Source organism: Bos indicus x Bos taurus, chromosome 8, assembly GCF_003369695.1.
Source record: "Bos indicus x Bos taurus breed Angus x Brahman F1 hybrid chromosome 8, Bos_hybrid_MaternalHap_v2.0, whole genome shotgun sequence".
Classification (NCBI taxonomy): domain Eukaryota; kingdom Metazoa; phylum Chordata; class Mammalia; order Artiodactyla; family Bovidae; genus Bos; species Bos indicus x Bos taurus.
In genome coordinates, this window is record NC_040083.1 from 91,150,434 (window position 1) to 91,171,832 (window position 21,399).

Sequence of the window (21,399 nt, forward strand, 5' to 3'; positions counted from 1 at the left end):
TGGGTAACCCATCCCTTGTCCAGTGGATTTTCCTGAACCAGGAATCGAACCAACCCAGGTCTCCCGCATTTCAGGCAGATTCTTTACCAGCAAAGCTACCAGGGAAGCCCATAGTTCTTAATAGTTGGCAAGTATAAACTCCAGTACTTTGGCCACCTCATGCGAAGAGTTGACTCACTGGAAAAGACTCTGATGCTGGGAGGGATTAGGGGCAGGAGGAGAAGGGGACAGAGGATGAGATGGCTGGATGGCATCACTGACTCAATGGACATGAGTCTGAGTGAACTCCGGGAGTTGGTGATGGACAGGGAGGCCTGGCATGCTGCGATTCATGGGGTCACAAAGAGTCAGACACGACCGAGCGACTGAACTGAACTGAATTGAACTGATTCTTCTCCATTTATAATACAGAAGAGAATGACAGGATTCCTAGATGGCTCAGTGGTAAAGAATCTACTTGCAACGCAGGAGATCTGGGTTTGATCCTTGGGTTGGGAAGACCCCTGGAGAAGGAAATGGCAACCCACTCCAGTATTCTTGCCAGGGAAATCCCATGGACAGAGGAGCCTGGTGGGTCACAGTCCATAGGGTCACAAGAGTAGGACACAACTTAGCAACTAAACAACAAGAAAATGATGAGGCAGAAAAGCAAATTTCACCTTAAAAAAAAAATGCTCCAGATCTACTTTAATTCCAAGAGATTTATCTAGATTGAACAGTATTATTTTCTACTATTTCTAGTTGTACAGTAAAGCAAGTAGTGAAACATCTTTCGTAATATACTACAGATTTTTATTGCTTTTACAAATGTTATTTTATCTGTATATGTAATATATATTTTCATAAATTACGAATGACCTGATCCCATTAAAAGTTTCCGCAAATGTGAAAAAATCTTATTTGTCAATTCATGACAATGAAAAAAAAAAGATTAATAACTTTCTTCCACAGAGAAAAGTGGGTATAGAGACTAGTTCTGACAGCATTTCACATGGTAAAGTATCAAAAAGTCTGATAAACAGCCCCCTTTTCAGGGGGGAAAAAAAAGATTTCAATGTGTTCTTCCTTTGAACTGTTCAGTAACCCCAGGTGATTTTTAAATTGGGAGGCAGATTACTGGCAATAAGTTCATCAAATTTAGATCTATCCTGAACAGGCACAGTATAGAAATCAAGAACATCTCTAACCCTGCACATCTGGTGAAGCCTGGAGTTAGGCACTGCATGGCCCAAGTCATCAGCTAAACGTGCTAAGAAGCTGAACTTCATATGAACATCTTCCAGCGAGATCTCCTGCCAACTGGTAGGAACAGATGAACCAAAAACTTCTTTGACATGAGATTCCAAACGACTCTGGAGATCTTTAGGTGGTATGTATGCTTGGCTTCGTAAGGGTGGACACACCAAGATAGGTTCTTTCTTCACCTCTTCTACTGTCTCAGCTACCACTGGCTGTTTCTCTTTTCTGGAGGGATCAAAAACAAATAAGTGAATCTTCAGTTCACTGCATTAAGGAAGTTGACAAGTTGACGAACACCAGACTTAATTTTGCCCATCAATCTAAATTAATATACTGCACAATTACTTATACTTAACTCTAGGCACTGTTGAGAGGAATTAAATAGGTCTCTGCCCTTATAAATTCATAGTTGAACTCAGCTGGCACAAAGAGAAAACAAAAGCTACCTTCAGATTTTACATGCCCTAAGAATTTCCAGGATGAATGAAGATGGTAAATCCTCTGGAATTTCTGGTCCTCCCAGATCCAAAGCCAATCTACCTAACTTCATTTCCCACTAATATCTTATATACATTCTATGCCCTACTCAAACTGAATTACCTTGTTTCCCACTCTTCTTATATCACATTAGCTCAAGTTATATCCTACCTTAAGTATTTACCTTTCACCTCCAATTACAGAATTCTTAATCCATCCTTTAAGTTCTGAGACAAAACTCTTCTCTCAAGCTTTACTTGATTTCCTCAATCAAATATAGCACTTTTCTCATAGCACTTTTTAAAAAAGTGAAGTATAATTGATTTACAGGTTGTGTTAGTTTCAAGTGTACAGCAGTGATTCAGTTTTGAATATATATATGTGTATATTGTAGTGTGTATACGTTAATCCCAAACTCCTAATTTATCCCCCGCCTCTTTTCCCCTTTGGTAACCATAAGTTTGCTTTCTATGTCTCTGAGTCTGTTTCTGCTTTGTAAATAAGTTCATCTTTTTTTTTTTTAAGATCCTACATATATCATAGCACTTAATATTGTTCTCAGAGCATACCTCATTCCACCTGAGTTTTAATTTTATTTACATTCTACTCCTCTTACTAGATCAGGATTTCTCAGCGCCAACATTACTGACATTTTGGACCAGATAATTTTTTACTGTGGGAAGCTGTCCTGTTCACTGTAGGTTGCTCAGCAGCACCCCTGGCCTCTCCCCACTAAATTCCAGTTGCACTCCTGTCCTCCAGTTGTAATAACCAAAAGACATTGTCAAATGTCCCTGGTAGACAAAACTGTCCCCAGTTAAGAATCACTGTGTCAGATTATAAACTTGAATACAGAGATGTGTTTAGGAGTCCTTTAAAACAGCTTGTGTAACTATTTCACATGGGCCAATGTGAGGGAGTCTGTCTTTACACATTATTTCAGTGCTTAATATCTGTTCATTAACTAACTCCTGATTCCTAAGGAGCTGTCATCTGATTGGGATCGGTCATCCCTACCGAAATTGGAGGGTATGAGAGATAGACATTAGTCAAGGAAATGATTTGTAATGCTATTCCTCTGTGTCTATTCAAAGACTCTTCCAGTTACCAATCCCTCTTTCTACATCAATTCTTTATCAATTTCTCCCTATCTACTGTTCTCATGACACACAAATATGCTGTAGTATTTCCCATCTTTAAAGGAAATAACCTCCAGATTCCATGTTCCACTCCAGCTGCCTTTACAACAAAACTTCTCAAGAGTAGCCTACACAACTTCTGTACCTCCTGACCTCCCATTTTCTCTTGAAATTACTCCAGTTTCACAACTCATCGCAATGAAATGTAGTCTATTCCCTGCATCTCAGTAATCTCTTATACAAGCATACCTCATCTTATAGCACTTCATAGATACTGTGTTTTTTTTACAAATTGAAGGTCTGTGGCAACCCTGCAATCAAGTCTATGGGCACCATTATTCCAACAGCATTTGCTCACTTAGTGTCTGTCACATCTTCAGAATTCTGACAATACTTCAAACTTTTTCAATATTTTATTTGTTATGGTGATGACCAGTGATCTTTGATTTACTATTGTAACTGTCTTGAGGTGTCACAAACTATGTTCCTACAGACAACAAACTTAACTGACAAATATTGTGCGTGTTCTCACTGCCCCACCAAGCGCTCTCTCCCTCTTCTTGGACAACCCTGTTCTCTGAGATACAACAATACTGAAATTAGGTATGGAAGAATTGCCCATCTTTTACTTTAAATCAAAAGCTAGAATGATTAAGCTGAGTGAAGGCATGTCAAAAGCCAAATTAGGCTGAAAACTAGGACTTCCAGCTAAACAGCCAAGTGGTGAATGCAAAGAAAGAGTTCCTGAAGGAAATTAAAAGTATGACTCCAGTGAACACACAGATGTTAAAAAGCAAAACAGTTTTATTCCTGACGTGGAAAAAGTTTTAATGGTCTGAACAGAAGATCAAACCAGCCACAATATTTCCTTAAGTCAAAGTCTAGTCCAGATCAGGGCCCCAACGCTATTCAATTCTATGAAGGCTGAAAAAGGTGAGGAAGCTGTAAGTGGAAGCAGTGACAGATTTCATTTTCTTGGGCTCCAAAATCACTGTGGACGGTGACTGCAGCCACGGAAGTTAAGACACTTGCTCCTTGAAAGGAAAGCTAAGACAAAACTAGACAGCATGTTAAAAAGCAGACACACTTTGCTGACAAAGGTCAAAGCTGTAGTTTTTCCAGTAGTCATGTATGGATGTGAGAGCTGGACCATAAAGAAGGCTGAGCACTGAAGAACTGATGCTTTCAAACGGTGGTGTTGGAGAAGACTCTTGAGAGTCCCTTGGACTGCAAGGAGATCAAACTAGTTAATGCTAAAGGAAATCAACCTTGAATATTCATTGGAAGGACTGCTGCCGAAGCTAAAGCTTCAGTACGTTGGCCACCTGATGTAAAGAGCCACCTCACTGGAAAAGACCCTGATCCTGGCAAAGACTGAAGGCAAAAGGCGAAGGCGGTGGCAGAGGATGAGATGGTTAGATAGTATCACCAATTCAATGGACATGAATCTGAGCAAACTCTGAGACAAAGTAAAGGATGGGGGAGTCTGCGTGCTGCAGTCCACGGGGTAGCAATGAGTGGGACAGGGCTTAGTGACTGAACAACAGGAAAGGTTGGTTCATGAGGTTTAAGGAAAGAAGCCGTCCCTATAACAAAAGTGCAGGTGAAACAGCAACTACAAGTTGCACCAAGTTATCCAGAAAATTTAGCTAAGGTAATGAAAGTGGCTACACTAAACAACTGATTTTCCAGGTAGACAGAACAGCCTTCTATTGAAAAACGCCATCTAGAACTTTTGTAGATAGAAGAAAGTCAATGCCTGACTTCAAAGGACAGGCTTACTCTGCTAGAGGCTAAAATAGCTGGTGACTTGAAGTTAAAATCAATGCTCATTTACCATTCTGAAAATCTGAGGGCCCTTAAGAATTATGCTGAATCTACCAGGCTTGTGTTCTATAAATGCAACAACAAAGCCTGAAAGACAGAACATCTGCTTACAACAAGTTTTATTGTATATCTGAAGCCCACAGTTGAACCTACCACTCAGAAAAAGATTCCTTTCAAAAAATATTACTGCTCATTTAACAACACACCTGGTCACCTAAGTAAGCTCCCTGATGAAGATGTACAAGATTAATATTTTCATGTGTGCCAACACAACTTCCACTCTGCAGTCCATGGAGCAAGGAATGAGCTTTACTTTCAAGTTTTATTATTTAAGAAACACATTTTGTAAGGTTATAGCTGCCATAGACGATTCCTCTGATGAATCTGGGCAAAGTCAGCTGAAAATGTTCTAAAAATAATTCATCAATCTAGATGCCATTGAGAATATTCATGATTCATGAAAGTGAAAGTCGCTCAGTTGTGTCCAACTCTGCAACCCCAGACTATACAGTCCATGGAATTCTCCAGGCCAGAATACTGGAGTGGGTAGCTGTTCCCTTCTCAGGGTACCTTCCCAAGCCAGGGATCGAAACCAGGTCTCTGGCATTGCAGGCAGATTCTTAACCAGCTGAGCCACCAGAGAAGCCCATTCATGATTCATGGGAAGAGATCAAAATAGCAACAGAAACAGAAATTTGGTAGAAACCAGTTCTAACCCTCATGAATAATTTTCAGCGGTTCACGATATCAGTGAAGAAGTAATTGCAAATATATAAGAAATAGCAAGACAACTAGAATTACAAGTGACCCCTCAGACATAATTAAATTGCTACAATCTCTGGTGGCTCAGACAGTAAGGAATTTGCCTGCAATGTGGGAGACACAGATTCCATCCCCGAGTTGGGAAGATCCCCCGGAGAAGGGAATGGCTACCCACTCCAATTCCTGCCTGGAGAATTCCACGGACAGAGGAGCCTGGCAGGGCACAGTCCATTGGGTTGCAGACAGTCGGACACAACTGAGGAACTAACACTTTCAGTTTCAGGTTAAAACCTCATCATTGAAGAGTTGTTCCTTAGGAATGAGTGAAGAAAATAGTTTCTTGAGATAGAATCTACTCTTGGTAAAGATACTGTGAAGATTGTTGAAAAGACAACAAAGGACTGAGAACATTACACCAACTTAGTTGATAAAGAAGGGGCAGAGTTTGAGAGAATTGATTTTAATACTGAAAGAAGTTCTACTGTGGGTAAAATGTTATCAAACAGCATTACATGCTACAGAGAAATCACTCATGAGAGGAAGAGTCAATCAACGCTGCAAACTTCCTTTTTGTCTTATATTAAGAAATTACCAGACACCCCACCCTTCAGCAACGAACACCCTGAACTATCCTTCGCCATTAACATCAAAGCAAGACCCTCCACTATCAAAAAGATTATAACTCTCTGAAGGCTCAGATGATGGTTAGCAATTTTTTGCAATAAACTATTTTTTAACTAAGATATGCTTATTGTTTTCTTAGACATAATGCTATTGACATTAAACACTACAGTATGGTGTAAGCGTAACTTTAAATGTACTGGGAAACCCCAAAATCTGTATAACATGCTGAGATACTTGCTTTATCACAGCAATCTGGAAACAAACTTATGCAACTCCAAGGTATGCCTGTACTGCTCTAGTTTTCTTCATAATTTACCACTTTTTGAAATTATACTTGTTCACTTTTTCCTCCACCAAAACATGCTTTATGAGGACAAAGATTTGGTTTATCTTATTAACAACTGCATTCCTCACATCTAGATAGTAGACACCCTAGAAATACTTGTTAAATGAGTCAGTGAAACAAACTTGAAGGAGATTTAAGAGATAATAAATACTAACCAAAATACAGGGAAAACAAGGACTTCCCTGGTAGTGCAGTGGATAGGAATCCACCTGCCAATGCAGGTGACATGGGTTAGATCCTTGGGATGGAAATATCCCACATGCCAAGGAGCAACTAAACCCACGCGCCACAATTATTGAGCCTATGCTGTAGAACCCAGGAGTTACAACTCCTGAGCCTACATGCTCTAACTCCTGAAGCCCCGGCACCTAGTCTGTGCTCCACAAGAGAGAAGCCACTGCAATGAGAAGCCCACACAAGGGAGCGGAGAGCTGCCCCGACTCCCTGTGACTACAGAAGTCTGAAAGCAGCAAAGAAGACCTAGTGCAACCAAAAATTAAATAAACAAATCACATATAAAAAAAGAATCAAAACAAAATGGAACAGAAGGAAAGCTAATAAAACATGAGCTGATGAGAAAAATCCCTTTGGGTTGAAAAAGCTTTTGTTGGAAACTTAAGAGCTTATACAGTGTTTCTTGAGGTTCCTACAAATCTTCATGTCCTAACACTAGTCACAGACTTACTTTCACAAAATTTCTGCCCTGCAGAAAAAGCAGCAGATGAGGAGAGTTAAGAGACCGGGATTCCTGATCCAGCCCTGTCATTAACTTGCTTTCTGACTTTTAGCAAAATATTGCTATTTCCTTCAGGTGCAGGCTCGGTTTACTCTTGCCAAAGCACTCACGCTCTGAGAAGGGACTCTGTTTCGCTGCTGCATCCTATATAAAGAAATGCTGGGCCAGGGCAGTTGTTTAATACCTATTTGAGTAAATCAATGCGCGGACAAAATGAGGACACTGCACTCTGAATCTTTCTTGTGAATAAATACACCCCAAATGAATTTAGTTCAGCGAACACTTTCACATTCATGTTCTAAGTTGCCCGACACCACACTATATTCCGCGTCTGGAACACGTGGTCAGTAAGTATGGTTTACCTAATAAATTAACAAGTGAAACGGAAGGAGAAGGGGGCGGTATTTCTGTTCTAAGATGAGTAAACTCGGGGCACACGAGGTGGACCCCACCACTCGCGGAAACAGGAGCTGAAGCTTCTGAACTCAGAACCCTCACGCACTTTCTCATCCTTTCTCTGGTAAGGCGCAGGACCATGGTCCTGTCTTAAGTTCATCATTCTCAGTTCCTCTCCTTACTTTCTGTGAGCATGACCCACGGTCTAACCTTCCGCTTTACCTGAGTCGAGACCAAAATTCTCTGCGTGGCGCCCCTGAAGCTACCACTGTGAGGCTTTTTCTGCCAACGCCGGCCACCCAGAGCGCCGCCATCTTCGGGGAGACCTTGGTAACAGAGCTCCACCCGCGGGAGGCAGAGGCACGCGAAGATCAGCCAGTAAAATGTAAGCTTAGTGGCATGTGTCCTTTTCCGGTTGAGACTTACCCAGGCTCCCTCGCCTTTTGCACTCCGGGAAGTGTAGTTCGGTCGCCGTGGCCGTGGCAGGGTGCACCCCAGCGCTCTCTCAGAGCATGACGGGAGTTGTAGTTGAGGGGCGTCCCGGGAAGGTTCCCGGTGACGCCTTCTGGTCTGGGGGCGGGCGGTCACAGAGCAGGGTTCCTGAAAGCAGCAGGAACTGGCAACCGGGAGGCGGCTCTAGCGAGGCCTGGAAGGCTGCACAGCTAGGCAGGGGGGTGCGGGGTGGGGGCGGCCAAGTAGCGCTTCTGACAGGCTGCTGGGGTCGTGACCGCTCGGGGCAGGACCTGGCCAGATCCAGCCTAGAGGCCTCACTTTCTTCGGGCCTAATATTCAGCGGCCGGGTAGGCCTTGCCAGGGCCTCCTTTTCGTGCGGCCACCCGGGATTCCTGCCCTGATTTTCTGTCTAAGAGATGGCCTCGCCGAGTCCCCCGCCACAGCCAAAGGTAAGTCGCCCCTCGGAGTATTCCTGTTCTCTCGCCTTTACCTAGCTCGCTAGGCCGCGCCACCGCCCCCACCCCCCTTTTCGGGTCTTTAGGGCCAGCGCGGTGCAATGAAGTACCCTCTAATGTACTGGGGAGCCCTTCGCGATCACACTGCCCAGTGGCTCCTTTTTTCAAGAGCGACTTGATAAATCTAAAGAAAATTAGTAATGCTCCAAACTAGCGTTTTCATTTATGAGTTCTTCCAGGTGAGGTTATTCTACACCTGCCCCATGCCTGGATCCAAAGTAGACGCTTAGAAAAATTAACATAATTGAGTTGAAAAGGGTCGTAATTGAGTTGGAACGGGATGAGGAGGTGCAGGAAACTTGGGAAGGCCTCAGTGCAGCTTACTAAAAGTAAATTATTAGGGCATACTGGGTAAACCTTATCCATAAGCTCCTCACTACAGAGGACAGAGATCCAGCTGTGTTTTCCTCTAATTTGAGGTGTCCGAATTCTGTCTGTTCCCAGAATTGAGTCTCATTTGTAACTCTTAGTTATCATGTTCCTCCTAGCCTACTCGGCCCTGATAAGTGGTTGTTTCTGCTACTTTCAGCGGTAGAATTGTCCTTGAGACAACAAAACTGACTACAGAAATCATACTATTTCAGGGCTTGCTGACATTTGAGGATGTGGCTGTGTTTTTTACCCAGGAGGAGTGGGATTATCTGGATCCAGCTCAGAGAAGCCTGTATAAAGATGTCATGATGGAGAATTATGGAAACCTGGTCTCACTGGGTAAGAATCTGCTGTTTCTTGGATCAAAATAGCTAAGAAACTGTAAGAAAGCAGAACACATGAACTAGTACCATACCAAATGGCTTTGTTCCAAGGCTCCAATTCAGACCTTTCAGCCATGAATTGTTTCCATGGCTCTCATCCCTACCGTCCTTACAGTGACCAAAATACAAGCTTTTCTGGCTTCCATCCTCTTAATCTCATTCCCATATTGCTCTGTACTTTGCCTCCTAGCTCATCTTCCCACTGCTTTCCTCCCACCCCTTTTCACTCTGCCTTCTGGAGCCCCTGTTTCTCTTCACATGGTGTTCCCTACCCCTCCTGGCCTTAACTGAAACCTGGCACTTTCCCAAGGACACTACTTCTCTGGCAGGGGCGGCTTATTCTCCCACATCCTCTTCCTTCCCCATCTTTTGTCTCAGGGCTGAAAGGGAAAAATAATTGTTCTAACTTTTTCAGTACTGTTCCCAAAGCATTAGTTTTCTACCTTCAAACGTAATTTCTCTTTTGAGGTCTCAGCTGTCTTGCTCTACCCTCTTAATTTCTTTTCACTATCATCTGTCAATTTATTTATTTTATTATTTTTTTTTGGTGTCTCACACATAGATTTTGTCACATTTCGGAATCTTCTCTCTGTTAACCCACACCATCATGCAGTCATTACTTCTGTCTCACTATATCTTCAAGGACCCTGCTTTTCCATTCTTATTAAGCACTTCACATCAATGATCACACCCTCAATTTTGTTATAACAGGCAAATTTTAAACCCCAATATCTTGTATTTTGACTAATAACCTTAGTCTTTCTCAGGTAGTAGATGTTTATTGACTATAACTAAACAAGTCAACAAAACAGACATGATCTCTGCCCATGTGGAGCTTACTATAACTTCCTACCTGTCTACCTTTTCTCCTTTCCTACTGAACCTGTTTATTCTTAATCTTTCCTGTTCCTTGACTTCCTTTTTTCCTCCCAGGCTCTTAGTTCCCTCCTGCTTCACCTTCTCATCTAACCATAGCTGCTGCTGCTGCTAAGTCGCTTCAGTCATGTCCGACTCTGTGCAACCTCATAGATGGCAGCCCACCAGGCTCCCCTATCCCTGGGATTCTCCAGGCAAGAATACTGGAGTGGGTTGCCATTCCCCCCTCCAGTGCATGAAAGTGAAAAGTGAAAGTGAAGTCACTCAGTCATGTCTGATTGCTAGCGACCCCATGGACTTCAGCCTACCAGGCTCCTCCATCCATGGGATTTTCCAGGCAAGAGTACTGGAGTGGGTTGCCATTGCCATCTCTGCTAACCCATAGATCTATATATAAAATGATCACCAGCATGCTGTCTTGCCACTTTGTCATTATGTTCTACCCATTCTGCAAACTTGAAGTCCTGTACTGGTTATAAAATCTGCCTTTTTCTCTTACCTGATTTGCTGAACACAGCAAGAGAAGTTCTGTAACTGAAAGAATTGATGCCCTGCATATATACAGGTGGTTTCCTTCTGGATATAAAAACCCAGTGGTTTTATCAGCAAATTTTTTTATAATTGATTTGCTCCTACCCCTGCTTCTTTTAGTGACTGTTTCAGAAACTTTGAGTTTTCCTTGGGTTCATCACTCAGTGGTGGACCTCACCTTCTGTTTCACAGAGAAGATAGAGACCACCACACATGAACTCTCAAGTTTTCTACCCCTCATTGCACACATAAGGTTGCACATTCTCCAAGAATGTATCAGTCTTCCCCCGCCACCCCCCACCCGTGTAATTTGATGATAGGTATGTTCATGGCGCCAGAACAGTCTTTCTTGCTGCTCCTGTAACCTACTACTTATTTGCTTCACAGCCAGATTTTTGTAAGAGTGGTTAATGTGTATTCTCTACTTTTTTACTTCCCGTTATCTCTAAGCCTCTTTTTGTACCTCTGCCACTTACCTTCAGTTGTTTAACATTCATCAGTAATGACCCAGTTGTCAAATACAGTAGATTCTTTTGGGACTTCCATTTCTTTATAGATATTTGAAACTCTTTATTGCTTCCTTCTATTTCTTTGCATTCTCAGACTTTCAGTCTATAAACCTACCTTGGCAGATCTTAGTTACACTCAGGTAATCAAGTATGTCATGATAAGTCTCAAATCTTTATCTCTACTTAAGTAGAGAGAAAATATGGAGCCTAGCTGCCTAAATAAAAATCCCAATTCCACTACTTATAAGACTTGTGACCATGGGTGAATTACTTAACCTTTCTGTGCCTGTTTTCTTTTTTTATATAAAAATGGAAATAATAATAATCCTAATCTTAGGATTATTGTGAGCATTAACTCAGTTAATATATGTAAAGCATTTAGAACACTGACAGACACGTATTAAGTACAATGTATAAATGTCAATTGTTAGCTTCATCATCATTGTCATTATCTTCTCTGTTGAACTCCAACTTCTTAGTCATCTCCTTTTGAAGACCACATAAGTAACTCACATCTGGCAGATCTCAAATTATCTACCAAGATATAAGGGCCTCCTCTTCAGAATTCAGTACTCCATTCTCTGTGCTGTCTTTTATACACTTCCATTGTTGAATTTATTATAGTGTACCGTAATTATTATGTTATATCTCTATGCAGACTGATCTTCAAGAGGATAGTAACTGTATTCTTTCATTTGATTTCTCCAACACTTAGCACAGAGCCAGGCATATTATATGCTTCTTAAATATTTGGGTGACTGAGTGAGTATACTTAAGACTCAGTATCTTTTGACAAGATTATTGCACTAGCTTGTAATCTAGCCCCTTGCCTCCAGTCTCCCTTTCTTCTAATATATTCTCTTTATTGCTACCAAACTGATTTTGTGTTAGTTAACTGCTTACAACTTCTGGTGATTTCTGACACCTTAAAGGATTAAAAAACAAAAAAAAAATCTTAATTTCTTCTCCTGTATACTGGAACCACCTTATATAGCTCCTGTGTAGCTTTCTAGCCTCATCTGTTGTTTTCAGCATACGACTTCATTCTCCAGCCACATCAGATGCTAGGTTTTTTTTCCATTATGCTATGGTATCTCTGAGTCACTGACAGCTTTTTCCACCCATATAGTGTCCTGGTTGATAATATCAGGTGAATGCCCAGCCTTGCCTGTGCCTAGTATTGTAAAATAGCAGTGAGCCCATCTGTGATCTGCGTTCAGGCTCTCTTCTTTATTGTAGCTGAAATGCAGCTTTTCATGAGTTATTATTTCTTCCTCCACAATCTTTTCATCTTCCTGTATAAATTCTGTATCTACCCCCTTGATTTGTGCTCCCTTGATGAGAGATTATGGTTACTCAACTATTCCAGTGTAGTGTTTTCTGGCATTTCATCCTGTTACTCTACTTAACACAGCTTGTCTAGCTTGGTAATTTTGCCTCTTCAGTCATACCTATCCTTTCCATGCTGATTTTTCTTTAAAACCTGCAATAACTACATTGATGACAGCTTGATCTCTCACTTCTTGACCTTTCAGTTCTTTCAATTAATGTAGACTTCTTCAGTTTTGATAACTTCTCTCCAGACTGCTAGAGCCAGATTGGACCTTAGTCTCTTTCCAAATATTTATTCAACTGCTCATTCATTCAATAAATAAATATAAAGCATTGTGGTTGGCCTAAAAATGCAAGTCCTTCCCCATTCTCTTATTGTTTTGTTTTGTTTTTTTCCTAGAAAACTGAGAGAACTGCACTTTGAGGCACCTGTTTACTCTAGAAAAATTAGCTATGACCAGAGGATGGGAACATACAGTACAAGCATGGCAGGTACCTCAGAAGGTGGTTACAGCTACCAAGCCCAGGTCTAATTGCTAGTCATTCCCAGGCTGCTCTGTTTGGCAGCCTAGATTCACTTGTTTTACATGTCTCTCTATTTGACCTATTTGTTTTCATGCTAGTGCCTCTGTGTTTTATTTACTTTAGCAATATATTATATTTCATGTCTGGTAAGATAAAGTCACTCTTACATTCTCTTTGAGGTTATACAGTTGACCCTTGAACAATATGGGTTTGAAATGTGAGAGTCCGCTTGTTTGTGAATTTTTTTCACTAAATATGTACTACAGTACTATACAATCTGCAATTGACTGAATCTGTAGGTGCAGAACCATGGATATAGAGGGCCAACTTTAAAGTTATATGTACATCTTCAACAGAGTGGAGGATCAGTGCCCCTAACCTTCATGTTGTTCAAGGGTCAGTTGTACTTAACTAGTTTTCTGCATTCTTCCAGTTGAAATTTAGATTCATTGGGGTTTTTTAATTGGTTCATGGGATTTTGGATTGAATAGTTGTTAGTTGGTTTGGGAAGAAGTAAAAGCCTTGTAATATTGACTCTCTTTGGCAATTGGTTGATTCTAGTTAACTGTCTTATGTCCTTCAGAAAAATTGTATGGATTCTTTTATGGATCTTGCATTTCTTGTGAGATATATTCCTAGGCCTTATGGTTTTTAATATGAAGAGCATATTTCTTTTCCTATAATATTTATTAACTAGTTATTCTTGGTAGTAAGAACCAGTATTTGTTCTATATCTTAGTCCTTTCATAGCTATTATATTTCATTTAATTCTTTTAGGAATTTTGGGTAGGTGGTCATTGTTGTTCAGTTGCTAAGTTGTGTCTGACTCTGCAACCCTGTGGACTGCAGCATGCCAGGCTTCCCTGCCCTTCACTGTCTCCCAGAATTTGCTCAGATTCATGTCCATTGAGTTGGTGATGTCATCTAACCATTTCGTCCTCTGCCACCCATTTTCTCAGAATTCTCCACTGTGACTTGTCTGTCTTGGGTGGCACTGCATGGCATAGCTCAGAGATGCATTGAGTTATACAAACCCCTTTGCCACGACATAGCTGCATGAAAGGGAGGCAGTCATATCATCTGCAAATAATGTAATTTTGTATTACTACTTTGAGTAAAACCCTGGAACAATATCCACTGAGTAAATGTTATGAAAAGACATTAACACAAAGTCTCAGAAAGAACTTGTAATCCAATGGAAAATACAAACTGAAGTACAGTGTAATAATAGCTATAATGCAGTTATAGACAAAGGATGGTCATCAAAAACAGAACTCTTAAATCATCTAGTGGATTAAGTGAAGGAACTTTATAGAGGAACTATTGCATTGCATTGAATCTTAAAAAGAAATTAAGAGATTCTCAAGTAAACAATGCCAGTGGATATTTCATAAATATGAGATATGCAAAGAAATACCATAAATGACTAAAGCATAAGCGATTTACACACTTAAAGTGTAAGAGCATGGGAAGGAGAGTGAGTTGAAGCTTAGAGACCTCAAGAAGTACTGATATCATAATGTAGAGAGATTTGGTTTGATTTTAGAGATAATAGGATCTGTAGGTAGTGACATGATTAGAATTCCATTTCATGAAAATCTCTTCTGGATTCAATGAAATAGATAAAGACCAGAGCCAAAGATTATTAGTTGGCTTTTGCAGTAATCTATGGAAAACAGAGAGGGCAAATGCTAAAGAGTAGAATCATTGATTTTGGTGATTGATTAATAGTAAGAAAAAGGGAGAGATCTAGAATGATTTCCTGCTGTGGGACTGTAGGCTGATGGACAGTTAATGCTTCTGAAAGGAACATGATTAAAGGTGGAGATGGACATGACAAGTGATGATGGTAATGTTATTTGTGAGACCTTTTTGAGACAGCTTAGTGGCAACATTCAGAGAGTGTGTGTATATAGAGCATGATGAGGATATAAACATGGATAGTAATATCTTTAAACAATTGTGGAGAAGAGAAATGCATGAGGGAAATGTATTAGAAAAGGCCAAGTAAGAAGTATGAAGAGAACTAGAATACAATAGCATAGAAACCAAAACCAGTGTAAAGGAATGGGAGTGGTCAAGGATATCACATGCTGCGTGTGAAATAAGGACTAATAAATGTCCGTTGCATTTGTTACTTGAAAGTCATTGGTGATTTAATGAGAAGTTTCTCTAGATACTAGAAACAGAAACCAGATTTTATAGTAGATTATCAAGTAGATTGAATGGGAAGAGATTGAGTGTGGAAAACATAGTTAGAAAATGGAGAGGTACAGTGTTAAGATTTTTTTTTCAAAGCTTGGATTTCAGCTAGAAAAGGATTTCAGGTTCAAGATAAAGTTGGATATATTTTGTATTTTGGTAAGGTGTACACGACTGAGCGACTGAACTGAACTGAACTGAAGAAGGTGTATGTAGAATTCTATGGAGAATACAGATTGAAGAAAGAGGAAGAAATGGTAATAATTGAACAAGTGCCCAGAGGCAAGTGGGATTGAGAGAGTAGATGACTTAGCCCTGGATAAGAATGGGATATATCTTCATGTAGCAGTGCAGGTAATTTTAGGTACGAGACAGATTGATGAGGCAGTTCTCATCCTTTTTCTTTGAGTGAAAGAAAAGACTGTCTACTGAAAATGAATTTGAGAGACAGTACTGTAAGTAGCCTTAAGTAAAAATAAAGTTTCTTAGGGAAATAACAGAAGAGGGGTTTTTTTTGGAATAAAATAACGACTGGTTTGAAGTAAGTGAAAAGAAAATTCAAAGATGACTCCACAGTTAGAAGATTATAAAATTGAAAGAAAAAAGGAGGTATAAAAAAGGAGAAATTGTTAGGGTCAAATAAGAGTTTAGTGGTGATTGAATCTTCTCATGGAGTTATCCACCAGGCAGCAAGAGATAGAAAATCAGGAAAGAAGTCAGAGGCAGACTTAAGTGTCCCATATGCTGCTCTGTTTTATTATAGACCATTATGTTATCTTTTTTCCAATGCATGCAAGATTATCATTTCTTGGATGTCATGCAGACTCCCAGTTGGAAATGAATAGTTCCAACGTGGGTCTTATATCTTTAGAGGAATGAGACTCATCTATACTTGAAGAATGTGGTATCTGTGGTAGGTGAAGTCATGAACTACCACAGGCTATTCTTTTTCCTAGTTTCTTCCATTAGCTCTAAACATGTTCTTTTTTTCCTGCTTTTCTATATAATAGAATCCATATCACTTCAACTCAGTTTTTTAAAGCCATTTATCTCCATATAGGAACTATTTTACTTAGTATTTTCTTTGTCATATTCTACTCTTTCCCTGTTTGTACTTATCATCTATTCCACTTGTTAAGAGGCTTCTTGCCTTATCTCTAAATTCTAATTCATTATATTAATACAGTGCCTGGAATGCTTTTATTTGCAATAAATTCTTGGTAATGAATGAATTGTTGTTTCCTCTGGTTTTTGTCTGTTTTCCTTCTCAGCATCATTTTATGTGTTCTTTTCTGTCAGTTATTTGGCTTATTCACATTACAGTAATGCTACTTCATCCTAAGTTTTTCTGAACCTACTGTTTTCTTTCCACATTGTCCTTTCTTTCCTGATAGCTAGTTTGTCCTACTATTACTTATTTTATTTCTTTGTTACCCTTTCTTTAAGGAAAACATTTCATTTTATCAGAAAACTAGTACTAAATAATATTTATATAGCTTGTACTGTTTGCCAGGTAGTTTTAAATGCTTTATGTATTTGAACTAATGTAATCATCACAAGGGTGCTGTGATACAGTGAACTACATTTTATGCACATAGTAGATTATTTTAATTATCTTATTTTTATGACAGTTTCTCCTTGCTGGCCAAGAACTAGGCTGACATTGCTGTTTTCCATTTATTCCAGATGTTTTAAACAGAGATAAGGATGAGGAGCCAACTGTGAAACAAGAAATTGAGGAAATTGAGGAAGAAATGGAACCACAGGGTATAATAGTTACAAGAATCAAAAGTGAAATTGACCAGGATCCCATGCATAGAGAAACCTTTGAACTTGTTGGTAGGTTAGATAAACAAAGAGGAATCTTCTTATGGGAAATACCAAGGGAATCTTTGACCCAGGAACAAAGAATGTTCAGAGGAAACACTAACATTATCCGTAAGAGACCAAATTCAGAAGAGAAATGTCATAAATGTGAAGAATGTGGAAAGGGTTTTGTCCGCAAGGCTCATTTCATTCAACATCAAAGGGTCCATACTGGAGAGAAACCTTTCCAATGTAATGAATGTGGGAAAAGTTTTAGTCGCAGTTCATTTGTTATTGAACATCAGAGAATTCACACCGGGGAAAGGCCCTATGAGTGTAATTATTGCGGAAAAACCTTTAGTGTGAGCTCAACCCTTATTAGACATCAGAGAATCCACACTGGAGAGAGACCCTATCAGTGTAATCACTGTAAACAGAGCTTCAGCCAGCGAAGAAGCCTTGTTAAACATCAGAGGATTCACACAGGTGAGAAACCCCATAAATGTAGTGACTGTGGGAAAGCTTTCAGTTGGAAGTCACACCTGATTGAACATCAGAGAACACACACTGGTGAGAAACCCTATCACTGTACCAAATGTAAGAAAAGCTTTAGTAGAAATTCGTTACTTGTTGAACATCAGAGAATTCACACTGGGGAAAGACCCCATAAATGTGGTGAATGTGGGAAGGCCTTTAGATTAAGTACATATCTTATACAACACCAAAAAATCCACACTGGTGAGAAACCTTTTCTTTGTATTGAATGTGGAAAAAGCTTCAGTCGGAGCTCATTCCTTATTGAACATCAGAGGATCCATACAGGTGAAAGACCTTATCAGTGCAAAGAGTGTGGGAAAAGCTTCAGTCAACTTTGCAACCTTACTCGTCATCAGAGAATTCACACAGGGGACAAACCCCATAAATGTGAGGAATGTGGAAAAGCCTTTAGTAGAAGCTCAGGTCTTATTCAGCACCAGAGAATCCACACCAGAGAGAAGACTTATTCATACAATGAAACCAAGGAAAGTTTTGACCCAAATGGAGGTCTTGTTATACAACAGGAAGTCTACCCTAAGGAAAAATCTTATAAATGTGATGAATGTGGGAAAACTTTCAGTGTCAGTGCTCATCTTGTGCAACATCAAAGAATCCATACTGGTGAAAAACCCTACCTATGTACTGTATGTGGGAAAAGCTTCAGTCGGAGCTCGTTTCTTATTGAACACCAGAGAATCCACACTGGTGAGAGACCCTATCTTTGCAGACAGTGTGGCAAAAGTTTTAGTCAACTTTGTAATCTTATTCGACATCAGGGCGTTCACACAGGTAATAAACCCCATAAATGTGATGAATGTGGGAAGGCCTTTAGCCGGAACTCCGGCCTGATTCAGCATCAGAGAATACATACAGGAGAAAAACCTTATAAGTGTGAGAAGTGCGACAAAAGTTTTAGTCAGCAGCGCAGCCTTGTCAACCATCAGAAAATCCATGCAGAGGTGAAAATTCAAGAAACCCATGAATGTGATGCTTGTGGTGAAGCCTTCAATTGCCGCATTTCTCTTATTCAGCATCAAAAATTGCATGCTACATGGATGCAGTAATGTGGAGAAATATTTAAGTTCAGTTTGACTTGAGACCAGGTACCCAAGTGCAGTTTCAGTATGGCTCAGTGTGAGTCACTCTTGGTGATCAAAGCAGATTCTCTTTGGCCTCAGGCACATGGTTTCTAAAGATTCTGTGAATAGTGGGCAGTGCCCACATGCAGTTGAAGACTTCACTACTCTTCATTTTGATCAGAGAAAGACTCAGTAATTTAAGCATCTTTTTTTTTTCCCCAGATCTCTCAGTGGAGAGGTTAAATCCAAGTTCAGAGCACTTAATTATAATTAATAAAAGGGAGAAGAACAAAGTTGCATATGCCTAGGGGAGCTGGAAGCAGCTGATGTTAGAAAACTTAGTCCTCTGGCACCGAAATATATGGTGGTTCTTTGAGTTCCACAATATGTTTGGCTGTGTGTGCCAAAGTTCAGTAGTTAAGCATATGTTTTATGTTTTCAAGGAAACAAAGCCCCCGTTTTTTTTTAAGAACTGACATCCAAAGCTGTTCTTGTTGAAGCCAGTTTGGCATGTGGCTTAAAGGCAGTTCCAATGCCATGTGGTTCCCAGATCTGTGAAATGAGTGGACCATTAATTTTACATGTAAAGATTATGTAACAAACCTAGCAAAGGTGTTACCAAGGAATCTTTGGTAGTGCCTTTTTTCCCCTAAGATGGGCCCAAAAAGGTGGAGGAAGACACTGTTCTTTGTGTGCACTCCATTCTGTGAAAGATATTTGTAGTCCTAGACAGACTAAATCTTATTCCTCTACTACCAGTAGCATGTGAAAGTGTAAATATTTTGATTACTGAGAGTTGGAAATAAGACCTGGAGTCTACGCTAGGAGACAGATATTTTGGTATGCCTTGGTTTTTATGGTAACTAGACTTTGCATGCAATCTTTATTTCTGGTTCTAGGGCTTCCCTTAGTTAATGGTTATTATAAACCTATTAATTCATTTGTTCTAGTCATTAAATCTGTTTTGTTTTTTGCTTTGTGTAAGAGTTTATTTATTACTCCATTGTAAAATCTACCCTGTCAAATGCATTACCGCATTTAAAAATTAGAATCAAGAATTTAAATTGCTCTGATTTGTTCTACATCTGACTAGTTACCTTTTCTGGGATAGTTCAATTGAGGTTAAGTCTTTCATTCCTAATTCCAAATCACCAGCACACTCTTATTCTAGATTTCTTAATAGTTTAAGCAAAAGACCTCACTTTCTCCTGTAACCTAGATATTCTACTTTTTCTGCACCAGTAGTTCCCTAGCCCAGGTTCACAACTAATAATGAGGGTCTTAGACCTGTTCTCTGTTTTGAAAACCTAGTGCAAAGTGTATTTTTGCAGCATGCACACTAAACATTTTCTCTGCTCTTTGCTGAAGTTGCATTGTTTCATGTATGGTTATCTAGCTGAGCAGAAGTTCTGGCTGTTGACTTCACTTTAATTCCGGGCCATGGTAGTATGAGGTGTTCCCACCATAATTTTTAACATACTTGAATGTGAATCTTGCATCTTAGATCCAAATTCCAGTAACAATGAAATGGTTCTTATGTGTTCAGTTCATTGGCTACAAAAAAGCATAGCCAGCAAGGTTTTTGTTTTTGTTTTTAAGCAAGTCCACTGTAGTATACACTGCTTTTTTCCAAGAAAATGATAGAAATAGGCAGGGGTTTTAGAGAGGGATATGAAGTTCGTAGAAGACCAGGAAGGAGAAAGTTGAATCTTTCAGGAGGAAATGATGCCTAAGATGAGACAATCGAGTACTAGAAAAGATGAATACTGTCTGAAGACAGAATTGTGAGAGGATCTGGTAGGTTCAGAGTGAACTCGAAATAGGAATGTGACAAGAGGCAAGACTGCCCATAAACAAGCGTCATGTTTAAGAGATAGGACTTGATTTCTGCCTAAAATCCCATGGTAATATTTTCCTTCTATTTATGATATGTTGAGTAAGGACACATTTTAAGAATACTGTTCAGTTTTCACAAGTAAACCCCTAAGTAACTGGTACTCCACTTAAGAAATATTACAGTACCCCAGATTCTTGTGTATCTTTCCAAACATACACACAACACATCTTGTGGTGCCTTCATTTTAACTCAAGGTGATGTGGAAATGAATAGGAGGGAAAAGACTGGTTCTTGACCATTCTTAGATCTGGGGATCTTAACCTCAGAAAATTGCATAAAGTAAGGGTTCAAGGACCTGTCATTTCCATGTTAACTTCAAAGAGTCTCAAGAGTAGTACTGTTGAGAGGTTGTGGTGTCTTTAAGGCTAGATGAAAGAAGGATATGAACTTGAAAAATGCAGAGTAAAACTTGATTGCTAGTTGGATGAGAAAGGCTGAAGAAGAGTAAAGATTCAAGGTGAGTTTGGCTGGTTGGTACTCAATCCTGAGGGTGGAGGAGGAGGAGGAAGGTGCATCTGGTGTGGAATGAGGAGATTAATTACTCAAGTGTTTGAGCATGTAATGTTTGGTCTATCTGTGAGAGATGTCTAAAGATAATTGGAGATGTGGATATGGTGCAGAGGGAAGATCTGGATTAAGATTTGATTTAGGAATTCACCAGTGCTTAGACACAGAAATGAATTAAGATTTAAGGAGAAAATAAATCCAGAGTGGAATCCTGAGGGCCAGCCTTATTTAGTGACTGGGAAAGATTTAAAGGAGACTGAGAAACAGCCAGAAGTGTGGAAAACCCAGTGTGTGCGTGCTCAGTCACTTCAGTCGTGTCCAACTCTGCA

The 21,399-nt window shown here is 39.9% G+C and overlaps 2 protein-coding genes across 7 annotated transcripts; one reads left to right on the forward strand and one right to left on the reverse strand.

Annotated features, from left to right (window-relative positions):
- Positions 1-653: 653 nt before the first annotated feature.
- On the reverse strand, positions 654-7,890 carry MRPL50 (mitochondrial ribosomal protein L50). The gene is made up of 2 exons (XM_027550415.1): positions 7,769-7,890; positions 654-1,464 (listed from the first exon to the last, which is right to left on the reverse strand). Exons 1-2 carry the CDS (start codon positions 7,858-7,860, stop codon positions 1,077-1,079), a joined length of 480 nt encoding a protein of 159 aa, XP_027406216.1. The 5' UTR covers positions 7,861-7,890; the 3' UTR covers positions 654-1,076.
- A 218-nt stretch (positions 7,891-8,108) lies between these two features.
- On the forward strand, positions 8,109-19,640 carry ZNF189 (zinc finger protein 189). 6 transcript variants are annotated; one of them, XM_027550406.1, is made up of 3 exons: positions 8,109-8,448; positions 9,099-9,225; positions 16,931-19,640. In XM_027550406.1, exons 1-3 carry the CDS (start codon positions 8,416-8,418, stop codon positions 18,649-18,651), a joined length of 1,881 nt encoding a protein of 626 aa, XP_027406207.1. In that variant the 5' UTR covers positions 8,109-8,415; the 3' UTR covers positions 18,652-19,640. The 6 variants fall into 6 exon arrangements, with proteins under 6 accessions (XP_027406207.1, XP_027406208.1, XP_027406212.1 ...); XM_027550407.1 differs by having other exon boundaries at positions 8,111-8,448; positions 9,141-9,225; XM_027550408.1 differs by lacking the exon at positions 8,109-8,448 and adding an exon at positions 12,918-13,021 and having other exon boundaries at positions 9,137-9,225.
- Positions 19,641-21,399: the final 1,759 nt, after the last annotated feature.

Excerpts from the sequence above, each read along its gene's own strand:
- MRPL50 (XM_027550415.1), bottom strand. The coding sequence starts at position 7,860 with ATGGCGGCGCTCTGGGTGGCCGGCGTTGGCAGAAAAAGCCTCACAGTG. Across the intron at positions 1,465-7,768 it reads GAATTTTGGTCTCGACTCAG|AAAAGAGAAACAGCCAGTGG; the intron begins GTAAAGCGGAAG and ends TGATCCCTCCAG.
- ZNF189 (XM_027550406.1), top strand. The coding sequence starts at position 8,416 with ATGGCCTCGCCGAGTCCCCCGCCACAGCCAAAG. Across the intron at positions 8,449-9,098 it reads GTCCCCCGCCACAGCCAAAG|GGCTTGCTGACATTTGAGGA; the intron begins GTAAGTCGCCCC and ends ATACTATTTCAG. Across the intron at positions 9,226-16,930 it reads TGGAAACCTGGTCTCACTGG|ATGTTTTAAACAGAGATAAG; the intron begins GTAAGAATCTGC and ends CATTTATTCCAG.